This window comes from Mixophyes fleayi, chromosome 3 (genome assembly GCF_038048845.1).
Source record: "Mixophyes fleayi isolate aMixFle1 chromosome 3, aMixFle1.hap1, whole genome shotgun sequence".
Classification (NCBI taxonomy): domain Eukaryota; kingdom Metazoa; phylum Chordata; class Amphibia; order Anura; family Limnodynastidae; genus Mixophyes; species Mixophyes fleayi.
In genome coordinates, this window is record NC_134404.1 from 179,054,085 (window position 1) to 179,068,250 (window position 14,166).

The window sequence follows — 14,166 nt, forward strand, 5'->3', positions numbered from 1 at the left end:
ATCGGGAGTCACTCGTGATCCAGAGGGAACTGGTGAACTTACTTGAAATAGTGGAGAGTTGGCCAAGTGGCCAGTATCAGCAAGATTGTAGGACAACTACTTGAGACTGGTCAACTGGCCATCCTATGGAATAACTTTGGGACTCATTTGTGGCCTGACTGGGACTCTGTGAAACTTTCTAACTGGTGAGACCTCTCCTATGTGCTGTTTGTGTGTTTTATTGTCATTGGTTATTAACTAACATTCTTGTATATTTGGTGGGGGGAGTATTACTCCTTTGTGGAGCACTGTTTTGCTTTTACTCTATGTGCAATGTAACTTGTGTGAATAAGGAGAAAATTATCTTTATTGCCTCCTTACCTGTGTGATTCTGTGAACCTAGAGGGCCAGGTATCTAGTGAACTTACGTCCTAAACCTGGTGTCCTCACATCTGGGTACTACATTCATATGGAAAACATTTTTACAGAAGGAAAGCATGTTGGATATCAGAGTACAGTAGATTTATCAAAATGAAATTAATTTTATTATTTAAATAAAAGCATCAATTGTAACCAGGCATATTATCTTAACATTAACATAACTAAGCTGTAAATTGCTTTACAAGGTTTTTCCACATTATTTTATTTGTTTTCTTTTTTAATTTTAATAGTTTTACATTTTTAATTTTTTGGGTAGAAATATAATAAAGTGACAGAATGCTACTACACATGCTAAGCGATAGATAAGCACCCTGCACATAAAACATTAAATACAAATTCTGTTTACACAAAAAAAAATTAAAAGCTGGATTTCAAAGTGTTATCAAAATTGTTCAGCTCACGCTCTGACATTTTCATTTTCGTTTTTGTACATTCAGAAAGTCTTTTGCGGAAGTTTCCACTAAGAAGTACGTATAGGAAAGGATTGATGCTGCTGCTGGCATAGCTGAGGCAAATAGAGCAGTAATAGCTGACGTAAAAAATTAATGTGGGCTTAGAAATCTGAATGTTCACAATTTGTATCACATGATAAGGTGCTGCACTGACAATGAAAACTCCCACCAATACAAGAACCATCTTGGTCAGTCGTAGAACTCTCTGCCTTGGTAAGCTGTTATTGTAACTGAAAAAAAAAGTAAAAGACAATTGAATTAAAAAAGGTACATACAACATATTCACATGCTGTTCCTTTTTTTGCTATGCCAAAAGGAAATTGCGCATTTCTGTCACCTACACAAGAAAGTAGAGGACTTTAGGTGAGCAATAGAATGGTAAATAAGGGTGTGTGGGGATTTTTTTTCATAAATAATGTATTTTGTATTTTTATAATGAATTTTTTTTTATGCTGTCAATATATTTATTTGATAATACTTTTTGAGATACTCTAAAGTTCCCAGCGGTCCTGAAAGTCTGGGCATGGTAGCGCTTATAGTTATACAAAAGCCAGCATGCTCTGGCATCCGTGCCTATTTAAGGCAGCCAGGGTTTGCTGGGACCAGTGGTGCACCAGCAAAAAATGCTAATATCTCTCTTACAAATTTATCACCCCAACAATCACCACACAGGGGGATGATTTTTTCATGCTGTTCTGGGTCTGATTGCCCTAGGGAATTCACTGATGCTGAACGGGCTATGGCTGACACCAGTCATCATCATTCTTAATTTTCGGTTGCAATTCCTTCAGCAGCAGTGAATACACATGTAAATGTAAGTTGTGATAATTCTGGCCACAAGACAAGCTTTTTCTGTTAATATTCTTGATCCTCCACCTACTTTTTTAATTATTTTGCTTATAAAATATATGCCTTCACATTCTCTCTCCATAAGTTGCAGAATTGGGTAGCTGTTCAACCTCCTTAAAAGCAGCATTTTCATGAAAATAGATTTGTTTGGATTGTTATTAAATTTTCTCTTCCCCTGGGAGGGAGTTTTGGTAACACTTTGCTGAATTCCATTTGAATTTCATTATTACATTCATCACCACCGACATGAGGCTGATATGAATGCAGTGACGCATTTTATCTCTGATATAAATCCATTCTTGCTGTGTGAATGACTGAATATATTGTGTAGGTGTTTCTTGGCAATGCCCAAGAAATGACATTGTAGTAGTGGATCTGAAATACCTAACCCTATAATAGGGACATTTCATTACTTTTAACTCTTTCACTGCCTGTTTTTATTTAAATAGTTTCAAAATAATATATTCCCTTCTATATTTACTTTATGCAGTGTGCAAAACAATCACAGGAAAACTTATTCTAAAACAAAGCACACTTATAATACGAAAGCTTTTTTCTGCTGAAGAGTGTATTTGCATCGTTTGGTTTAAATGGGGACAGTGCAGAGTCTTAACTGTTGCTGCTATAATACACCACTAAGGGGTAGATTCAATTGGCCATGATGTTCCTCATTACTGTTACTTTGGTAAAAAGTAATGCAGATTTTTGCTCGCACCTCTATGGGGTGCAAGCAGAAATCAGCGTTACTTCTGTCAGAAAATATCCGCACCCGTTCTGGTGGCACCTCGAACGAATATATTCTTAATTGAATCTGCCCCATATTGTATAAAACTAATGAGTAAATTGGGAAACGTTAGATACCTTCCAAGAGTGAAATTAAACTAGATCTTATTTTTTACAAACTTTACTATGTTTCACCAAAAGTGAATAACCATAATTTTCTCAGGCAATAATGTTCGCAGGACTTTTAAACTAAAATCATGCTGTATCCCGGAGGGGAACTCAGGTATCAAGTGCAGGGTTTCCCCCTGCTTGGTGATTTGATTGTGTTACAGTGAAAATGAAGTAAGTAAATATAATCAAAAATAAACAACAGGTAATGTATCAAAATGTCTCAGTTTTGTAGCTAGCAAATTTTAGCAAGCTTAGAAGTAGTTATGGAGCTTGGCAGCATAGTGAGTCTATTTAAAGAGACTCACTATGCTGCATAAAACTTTTAATGTGGTATAAATAAAAACAGCGTGGAACAGTATTTCTTGTCTAGTAAACAGTTCTGTATCAAATACTCAAGCTTGGTTCTCGAAATGTAAGACCACAATTTTAACAGTACAATCTAAAGTAAATCAGTGTTTTATAATAAAAACTTCAAGCCTCTATTGTCAACAACTAAAGAGATGTTCATATATATCCACAGCAATAAAAAATAAGTTGTCTATTATATAATTCTGCACTAAAATATTTTTAAATTGCAACCCAAATTCAGATTTTATATTAAGCAAACGTGTTGCATTTTATTGCACTTACCCTTATTTTTTATACACTTGTCCTTATTTAGAGTTAGAAGTAAATCAAGCTAGAAAGTGTAGCTTTGCCCATTGGCAAAAACATGTTGCCTGCAAAAGGGGAGATGTCTAAAATATGCTGACAAATTGAGTTGAGGGCAGAGCGTCCTAGTTCAACTCTTCATCAAAGTGTTAAAACAAATTGCCCAATATGATAACTGAGGGCTGTCCAGCTCGTTTAGGGGAAATTACCAATGGGTGTGAAGTAGGAAGAGTCTTTATAATTCAGGATTCTATTTATTTTCGTCAGTTCGTGACCACTTCCTATTGGATTTGGGAATTTCCCGGCTACAACAAGTGTTAGTAGTGGTTTAGGCAGTTTTACAATTGCATTTGGAGTATATGTAATTCTTTCAGGGCATTTGAATTACTTTGAATTGATTTCTTGAACGTCATTGTTTATTGCTGTGTTTAGTTGTTTCAGCTTGTTCTTGGTTTTATTTTTTCCTTTTTTTCCCCCTTCCTTTTATTCTTTATTTCTTATTTTCTTTCCTTTATTTTATGCTCTTCCTTTCCTTATTTTTGTCACCATGTGCTGTCCAAAGCACTCCTCTGCTCCCTCGGCTTGTTTTGCCACCAGAGCTGCTGGGGCTATCTTTAGCGTTAAACTCCCTACAGCTATCCCTCCAATCCCACTGTGCCCACCATGCATCTTTTATATGTATTCCTTGGACGACCCTGTTGAGCTCTGTGTAGTCTAACTTTCCCTCTAGCATCTGTATGTTACTTCCCAAGGTGAGCAGGCTGAGTTGGGGTCTCATTCCCATTACTCAGTTGCTGCCATTTTAGCCGTCCTGCCCAATACCACTTTCAGGTGGCCAATTTGCGATGCAGGAGCTCTGCTTGCTGTCTGACCCTTTTCACAGTTTCAACCCTATTTTACATTTGGGTGTCTGCTGCAAGGTACCCCACACAATGATTCCTGTCAACCCATCCTCCCTTCACAGCCAGCCATATCATGGATCCTGATTCTGTTTCCCATATTTCTTCAACTTCAAGCAGGTTTATGCATTAATTCTCTGCTGTCCATCTATCTTCTATTCCTTTCTGCTGCTCCCAATCAACAGTTTAACCCTTCCTCTCACCCCCCAGTTGTCAACCTCCATTTCTCAAGCCACCCCTATTTACCCCTCGCATCCTTTTTTATGCACATTCCCAGGCCGCCTTCAGTGCATCAGGGGCTTCATCACCCAGCACCCACCTCCCCAGTACCGCCACCTCTACCATGCTTATTTTCCTTTGCCTGACTTTTTATGTGCTCCTGTCCCCACACTTCATATCTTAAATTTGAGGTACACAGCCAAAGAGGAACTTTTATGATGGATTTGCTTTGGAGGAATTTTAATTTTTGAGATAAAGGAGGCCTAACATGCAGGGCCAGAATGGGGAGAGATGTTTTGCATTCAATAATGGGCAGTGCAGTAGGGGCATGCATTGCAGATTTAAGCATATGTATATGCAATGTGAGTTAGGACATCCAGCAAAAGATTGCGAAAGGTGAAAGGGTAATGTGGCTAGGGAAGGGGGGGGGGTGCCAAGTGGCAAGTAAGGCATGCATATGAGTATGCATAATTTTTGTTAAAGGTGCTGGAAGGTCTTTAGAATTTAAAATCCGCCTTGGACTTACCGCAGGTGGTGAGGGAGAAAGTTAATAAAGAGGTTTAGTTAGGACACATTGGTTATATCACTAATCAGGGTGTTAACTGTAAATTTCCTGGGGAAATTTAGTGTGATTAAAAATTTGTCCAATGGGGGGTCCATAATGATGTGATTAATGAGCAAAATTGCAGGGCAGTCTATCAGTCCCTCTTCAGTCGGTTACATGACAAAGGGTATGGACTCTGATGGTGAAGATTAATGTTGAATACTATGTAAATTGTTGTTTGCCTATGGGTTGTGCTGTTTCAGTTGCTTTTTTTTTTAAAAAAAGATTTAGCACTACTCTTCATTTGAGCATTTAGGCAGGTGTGCAAGAGGTAGCAAATTATTTGGATGACTTTTTAGGGACTGGACGGTTCAACAAAATTTGAAGAATTGTTATTTTTGTATTAAGTTTTATTTAGCTCTGTAGCAGTGAAGAAAACAATGGGTCTTGTTTTGAGGATAGGGTTGTTGCAGGCTACCCAGTGATAGACTTCCGAGATTGCATGATATGATTGGTTTAGTTTATAACATAACGCACACAAGCTAACTTTGAAGCAGATTCAACCCCTGATGCCCTGATGTGAATGTATAATTTGGCATGTCACCGGTCACCCCTATTGGTAGATAGAGCAACAGCAGGTGTGGTGAAGGTTGACTGACTACAGATTTTGATGGGGTCCATTTCTGGTCCCACCCATTTGTTGTCTAGCTCTTTACTGATGTACTGATGCAGTGGGTTGATGGTGTGCTGTGCTTGTGGGCCCTGGGAATGGGTTGCAGGGTGCTTAACTAAAAACCTCCTCTTACTAGAGCTATTTCTCATTATTGTGAGTAAGTTGACGGATAAGGCCATTGTATTTTGGTATGACAATGCAGGGGTAGTTCAGCATTATAAATCAGCATAAGCAGCATGTATCTCCTTCACCAGTCATTTGTTTGTGTTAGTGCCTGAATTTGAATTAGTTTTTTAAGGGTTTGAGAATTCCATATTGGATGCTTTTTCTATATTTAATTGGAGATGGTTCAGCAAGGAAAATGCTTGATCCATCTATCATCTACCATGGAAGTATATAAATCAGAATGGAAGGAATGAGTGAGTTACAGACAGGCAATGGGGAATCAAGATAAGGGTCAACAGCAGGCTATACTTTTTGTTTTATGATTAGGCTGTTCAGGAATGTAGGGGAACTTCTATCACTGACAAAGAATGCATAGAACAGGAGGGGGCTTTAAACTCCAAGGGACCAATCAGACCCGAAGTGAAACACACCCTAAATTAATGAGACATGTGTGCAATGGCTCACCACAGATGAAGAGGTATTGAAAACATACACAGTCAGTGAAATATGCTCATCAGAGTTAAAGAGACAGCCCCAATATCCTAACACTAACCCTACTTTCATTGGTTATATACTGATCATTAACTACAGTGACTCTTTCTTCCTCTTAGCCTTTATCATTCGTTATTTGTCTTGTGTCTCCTGAGTCAGTACATTAGGCACGCTTTGATCATGTACTCACATTGATGTTACAGGCAGCCTCAACACCGGAAATACAATATCTGGTACCACCTCAGATTTATGTTGGAGGGGTTGTGGGGAACCGGGGTCCTTCATCCACATATGGTAGTCCTGCCCATAAATTTATCTGTTTTGGGATGATGTGGCTACACTTATCTACGATATCACTAAAATCCCGATCCCTAAATGTCCCTGGTCTTTTCTCCTGGGTTCTCTGCTAGATGCTCTTGACAAGCACTCTGAGAAATTATCCATACAGATAATGCAGAGAGATGCTTGGTAGTCAAGAACTGGGAAAAACCCAGATTCCCCTCTAGACAGCGACTCTTAAAATTTTGTATCTGGCATCCATAGAAAAATTTCTGCGTACTTGAATAATAAGTCTCACAAGTTTTCCCAAATTTGGTGTGATTGGTTTATATATAGTAGCCCTCCTGCTTCCAATTCCCCAAACAATCATACCCAGGATGTCTCTGCCCTCTTTTTCTAAATATATCCAGTAGACTGATTTGTTAGCTAATATCAAATTGTGTTGGGGGCCAGTTCTCAGTTATCCCCCGCCTCCCCCCCCCCCTTTAAATATAAAAACACCATACTCCTGCATCTCCTCTGATGTTATAGCTCCATCTAAGGGTTACTTTGGTAAGCTGTCTGAATGTATAACCTGCTTATTCTCTTATGTTGTATAATTGTACCATTACTGGCATTTCTGGTTATATTTTCTCTGCCTGACATGTAAGATATTAACTACTCTGGCTCTCATCTGTCTTTGTACACTGTGTGATGGATATTATAAATAAAGTTCTTAAAACAGCACTGGTCTGGCTGTCTATGAATGTTCAATCACACACATATGTACTGGATAGATAGATAGATAGACAGATAGACAGATAGTGGTCAAAGTGGAAATTTAGAAGTAACAGAATGTAAAATGTAAGTAAATGTAATTTAATAGTACAATGAAGGCAGTAGCAGAAGTGGTGGTATGGCATACCACCGTAAACCAGCCCACTTCCACCACTGGACATATATATAGTTCAACATGGTAGATGGACATCCACAGTTTGACAAAATGTGCACTAAGAACCTTGTGTTTATTCTAGTTCTATTATAAAGTTTATATTATTGAGTTTAACATATATATCTCTTCAATTATGTATAAATTTGGTCTTAGTATTTAAAGAGTTCATCTACATCTTGGATTGTGTATGATATATATATATATATATATATATATATATATATATATATATATATATATATATATGTGTGTGTGTATATATATATATATATATACCGTATATATATGTGTGTATATATAAAACATATGCATGTGTGCTGAGGTCATAGTGCTCTGCTGCAGTGAGCAATCGAGGCTGTGGCAGATTAAAGCTTAAACCGACATGGTCCTGCACTTTCATTTATTTACAATAGCCCACTGAAAAATGTTACAACTCTTTAATAGCCCCTCAGTTTTTTAATAATAGCAGATAGTTGACATTCCTAGCATCTCAATACATAGAAAGGACATCCTCCCAAGTTCAATAGCATATACAGAAAAGCCATCACAGCAAGCTTGTTTTATATATTGCTCTAGCCCTCTTAAAGCAACTGTCGGACCCAGAGTGGGGTAATCGGGGAAAATGCCCCCCACCCCCAGCAGCATTTTTATCCTATAACATTGCGGTGGAGTTTTGAGGGTGGGAGAAATAAGTTAAATCTGGATCTGTCAGAGTGCTGAGAGTACTAACAGCTCAAATGGTTTGGTGCCTCTAGGATCTTGCAAATTGTTGCTTTCACAGCCAATTATTTCTAGTTATTCCTATAAAAATGCTCAAACAATGTAATTTCTGTGTGAATTCGGTTGTCAATTTGAGAATTCTATGAATCATTATTGCTACCAGCGAATCTGTAATTCACTTATTTTCACAAATCTGAATTAAATAATTAGGATTTGCCTCGCCTAGTTTTAAGTATTCAAGTATTTTTGCAGAGTGGTAATCACTGTGCACCAATCTGCGAAGCAAGGAAAACACATAAAAATGTGCAAATTTTACCAATTTATTCTTTTTAATACATTTATACCACAAAAATTAATATTTTTTTTCACATGGGTGTGAAAAACTAGGTGCATTATGAACTTAAAAAGGAGTGTGTTCATTCCACCTAACTTTGCCTAGCAAACCCATGCACTCTGGCAGACAACTAGGTGAAAATGAAAGTGTGTGATGTCACAAAGGAGATTTTGTGCTGATTCTCAGCAGTTTTGCATTTCATAAATTACCTCCTTTTCAAGTAAACATACCTTCAAATTGTTCTGCTAAAACATTAAACAACTACAGAAAAAATGTGTAATTGCAGTTTGATATATCATGGAATCAAGTTTCTAATTCACCAAAAAAAGATTAGAGCTAGCTAAGTAGGCACTAATTATCACTTAAAGTTAGATATTAATGAACACTTTTATTATTTATTGCAATTAAATTTTTTTTGGAAACAAGGTTTTTCCTCAGCCAGGTCCGAATAATAGGCGAAAATATTAAAACTAATTGATAGGTGATAAAGACAGAAAATGTGTTATTAAAATCAGACCCTTTGCAGGAGCTGGAATTACTAATTACATATTGTGATTGTTAATGACTTTTGTGTCTTGGCTGATCTTATGCTATTATGTATACACCAATTGTTCAAATGTTCTTTTTAATAATTGTTCATTGAATAAAGCATTATTTGAACTTGTGTTTTCGTTTATTTCTGTTTTAGTACTTATTATTTGCTATTTTAAAGAATACACAGTATATATGTTTTTCACAGAATGCACAGTAGATATCTTTTTCGACCTATTAACCACTATATAGTTTTATTTGAAAATTGTAACCATTATTTCTTTCAACATACATGATCCTTTTTCAGGATTTTGCCCATTGTGTATTTTTGGCTGCTTACTATATACTGGTCTTTGTACACTTTGGTCTTATATTGTTTGGTCACATGTAATGGACATATACCTTTAATTTTTTCAGAGCCTCATATTATTATTCAATTTTCCAAACTTTTTCCAGCATGTAAATTAATTGTATGAAATATATTAATCAAACATTACTATTTCCTTTGATTGATATAATTTCTTTCAGCCTAAACTGGGTTATTTTTTAATTCCCTTTTGTTTCAATGTATCAGGAATGGAGCTATATTACTGGTATTTCTTTAATTCCTCTCTATCCAACTGGAGACTTGCCATATGGGGTTTAGATGTAGATTTATATAAGGTATACTCTCATATCCATGTCTAAATATCTGTATAGGTGATTCAGAAAGCAAATGCTTATCTGATAGTTAGTGGATCAGCAGTAATCCAAATGATTGCATGCACGGTTCAAAGACTCACTACATTGTATTCACCCTTGATGATCAAATATTACTTAATTTCAGGCATTATATGCGGATTAGTATCAGTTCTCTGTCCTTTCTTCACCCCCAATTGTTATGAGAAATCGCTATCTGCCTGTCTTCCAATTGATTGCGTGCAGGGTTCTAAGACTCACTGCATTGCATTCAGCCCTGATAGTAAGATATTACATTAGTTATAGGCATTGCATGTGAATTGGTATTGGCTCCTTATCCTTCCTTCACCCTCAAATCTTATGAGAAATTACTGATCTTAATTCTATATTCTATATCATCATCACCATTTATTTATATAGTGCCACTAATTCTGCAGCGCTGTACAGAGAACTCACTCACATCAGTCCCTGCCCCATTGGAGTTTACAGTCTAATCTGCCTAACATACACAGACTAGGGTCAATTTGTTAGCAGCCAATTAACCTATCAGTATGTTTTTGGAGTGCTATATGCTCATAATTTAATAGAATATTTGAATTATTACTTTCTGGAGGAGACATGGTGTTTTACTGCTTCCAGCTCTTACTTCCTGGTCTGTGGTGTCATTAATGACGCTTAGCCCTGACATACGTTTCACCCAGTGATAGACTAACTCATGGGAATCTAGTTTCTACTTGTTGCAAAATATATAGTATAACATTTGCCTGTCACGGGAGTTGCTTGTCAATAAAAGGTGCTACTAACTACTATTCTACTGGTTCTATACAAATAATAACAATACCTAAACAAATAGGTTACAGAGATGTCAATTAAAAAAAAAAGCTAAAAAAATATGTTCAACAAATTACAAGAAGAATATTGGATTATCTGTCCCTGCTCTAATCAGCCTGTGACTACACCCTGCTCTCTCCCTCTGTCAAATGGTGATGGATTGCTGTGGAGGCGTGTATTTATAATCTTGAAGTATCGCGAGAACCAAGCCCCGAGATCCGACGACGTCACGATGACGTTCGGCCTCGATTTGGATTCGGAGCGGGCGGGAAAGTACCGAGCTACTCAGCTCGGTACTTGGATAGGCAAAGTTCGGGTGGGTTCGGTTCTTGGGAAACCGGACCCGCCCATCTCTAGTCATTAGTGACAAAAATGTGCTAGGCTCTTGGCTGCATTTTTCTAATGTTTCTCTAGTGGTAATACTAAAAAGTGCAGTGTGCAGTGAAAAAGTGGAGAGCAGATACTGAATGTGGTAATGCTAAATACAGATAGGGGAAAATCCCGTGGCGGAACTACTATTGGTGCACTGTGGCCCATGTAGATCTACCCTTCCAAACTACCACAGGAAAAAATTCAGCAATCCAGATGACAAAGCTTCAACTAACCTGTACAATCATTAGCTTCAGACAATTCTAGGACCAATCAGAATTCAATGTAGGAAAGCAGTAGAGTTTGCAAGCAGGTGGTTAGTGTGGGCACCTGTTGGACCAGCTTGTATTCTGTGCCAGCAGGTGGTGATACAGGGTATGTATAGTACACTAGTCACCGGGGAAGCTCTGACTAGTATCCAGCCATAGCTGGAGCTGTGTTTAGTATACTATTCACCAGATAAGATTTCATTAATATACTAGTCACCATATAAGGCACAGTCTAATATATGGGTCACAAACCGTGGCTCTGCTCAGTGTACTGGTGATTAAAATTAAGCTTTGTTAGGCAGGGCTGCCAAAAGGAATTCAGGGCCCTGGTACAACAAATTAATGGGGCCCCCCTTATAGTTGAGTATGGTAAAAAAATTTGAATAACGGCGACGCAAATTTTTTGGGGTGTGGTCATGCATTTGGGGGCGTGGCAAATGCGCCATTGGGGCGGGGCTAACACATAAAAATCAATAGGCTCTTTTTTAACATCTCTATGACAGACCCCATCTCGTTTTTTTTAACCCCTCTGTGCCAGGCCACCCCCCTCGTTTTTAACCCCTCTATGACAGGCCCCCCTCGTTTTTTTAACCCCTCTATGACAGGCCCCTCCCCCATTTTTTTAACCTCTCTATGACAGCCCCCCCCTCGCTTTTTTAACCCCTCTATGACAGTCCACCGCCTCGTTTTTTAACCCCTCTATGACAGGCCCCCCCTCTCATTTTTTAACCCCTCTATGACAGGCCCCCCCCTCGTTTTTTTAACCCCTCCATGACAGGCCCTCCCTCGTTTCTTAACCCCTCTATGACAGTCCCCCCCATTTTCCTCCCTTTACTTACCCTTTTCCTTTTCTTCTCTCTTGGTCTTCTCTGCTGCTCTGTGCTCCATTGCACCAGACTGACTGATTGCTGGGCGTGACATGATGACGTCACACCCGGCATTCAGACAGTCTGAGTGGCGCACAGAGCAGCAGAGAGGAGGGACGCCGGCGCCGGGATCACGTGAGTATAAATATTTTTTTTTTTTACTACCCTGCTACCCCCACCAATGACCGAACCTCCCCCCCCCGCCACAAAAAAACCCCCCAAAAAATAGTTTTGAAAAAAACCCCAAAAAAAAAACCTTGGCACGAGGGCCCGGGCCGGCCCCCCTGGCATGCCCGAGCCCGGGTAATTAGTATCCGCTCCCTTCCCCTCTCGGCGGCCCTGTTGTTAGGAAACTGGTCACCAGAAGGGCTATCTGCTTACAGTGTCGGACTGGGGCATGAAGGGCCCACTAGGGGACTGCAACGCTAGGGGTCCACCAGAGGGGGTGTGGCCAGATATCATAGAGGTGAGACCAGACACTAGAGGGACAGTGGTCAGCCCACATAGGACAGCTAGCACAATAGTGTAGTATATAAAGAATACAGTGTGTATATAAAGAGTACACAGTCTTGACCTGCCCCTTGATTGGGCAGAACAGTCACCAAAAATTGGGATTGTCCCACTAGACCAGGCTTGGCTAACCTGTGGCACTCCAAGTGTTGTGAAACTACAAGCCACAGCATGCTTTGCCAATATATAGCAGCTGATTGCTGGAAGGGTATGCTGGGACTTTCACAACACCTAGAGTGCCACAGGTTAGCCAAGCCTGCACTACACTCAGAACATTTGACAGACTGTCCTACCTGTTCTTGTCACTTTTACCACCTGTAGCTGCTGGTTTCTTTAGTTGCGGCTTGTCTGGATCCTGGAATGTTGAGGGTCCTACTTGGAAAAAATAATGGGTACATTTAGAAAATTCCAACCAGCCCCGTCGTTAAATCAATAGCACCCACAATTAATAATTAGGCCTTCCTCCAGTCCCAACATTAAAGTAATAGTATTCCCATTTAATAAACCTGTTTCCCTCTCTCCATACAGCCCCTGCAATAAATTAATCGCATTTACGTTTAACAAATATACCTATTTCCCCCGACCATCAATGCCATTAAATAATTCATTTTCACATTTACTAAATAGACCTCATGCTCCTCAAACTCAGCCCCACATTCAATTAATAGCCCCCAAACCACCCCATCTTAAATTAATAGTCCCCACTATAAAATTAAATTGCCCCACCTTCATCCTACAAACAAAATAGCACCCATTATTTAGCCACCACCTACCACACACATTACATTGCCACAAGCCCGCTGTGCCATCACACACACATTACTGTGCCCCTTCATCACCATGCTGTGCCTCCTTATGATCACACCCTCCATGCTGCTTTTGCCCCACCCTTTCTCCTGGCCCCCCTTCATCACCTTGTGCCGTGCTGCTTTGGACCCCCTTCACCCTGTGCCATGCTGATCAGGGTCGGGGCCTACCGGGGGATAGCCCGATCCCCCTGTGGCCCAGTCTGACCCTGTCTGCCTATCATTCTGGTCACTAGATTGGGCTTTGCTAAATATAGTGGCCACCAATAAGGGCTATAATTAGTGTTCTGAATCCCTGTTAAATTTGGACTGGTATATGTGCTATCAGATTGGAGCTCTGCACTGCATACTAGCCATCAGATATGGATCTACACCATAGGATATCAGAAGTGGCTGAACTATATAATGGTTACATGTGGCTGCCTTATATTAGATTATATCTCTTGGGTACTATTATGACATAAGTATAGAGTTTTGCATATTGCCATCTTTAACCATTAATTATGTCCTTTCATATGGAATAAGTCAACGGAGGAAGAGGTTCTGGGTTCTAAATATATGCATTATACTCACGTTTTTATTAAAACCATAATAGAGCTATATCTTTTTATTTTTGTGCATATTTTATATATAGAACTTTCAATTCTGTATTTAAAAATCTTCTTTTGGGTGACCATTGGTAAGTATAAAATGCTGGTCACTGCTACGTATATCTATTGCAAATTTTATGATGGGTACTGCTTTGTATAAGATGAGAACTACTGAGTAAAATATACTGTGCATT

At 39.0% G+C, this 14,166-nt stretch overlaps 1 protein-coding gene across 1 annotated transcript in view; it reads right to left on the reverse strand.

Annotated features, from left to right (window-relative positions):
- Positions 1–547: 547 nt before the first annotated feature.
- Positions 548–14,166, reverse strand: part of MCHR2 (melanin concentrating hormone receptor 2) — a 97,994-nt gene continuing 84,375 nt past the window's right edge. The window contains exon 5 of the mRNA XM_075200633.1: positions 548–1,102. Coding sequence (XP_075056734.1) covers positions 778–1,102 — 325 coding nt within the window. The 3' untranslated portion in view covers positions 548–777. The remainder of the gene's footprint in view (positions 1,103–14,166) is intronic.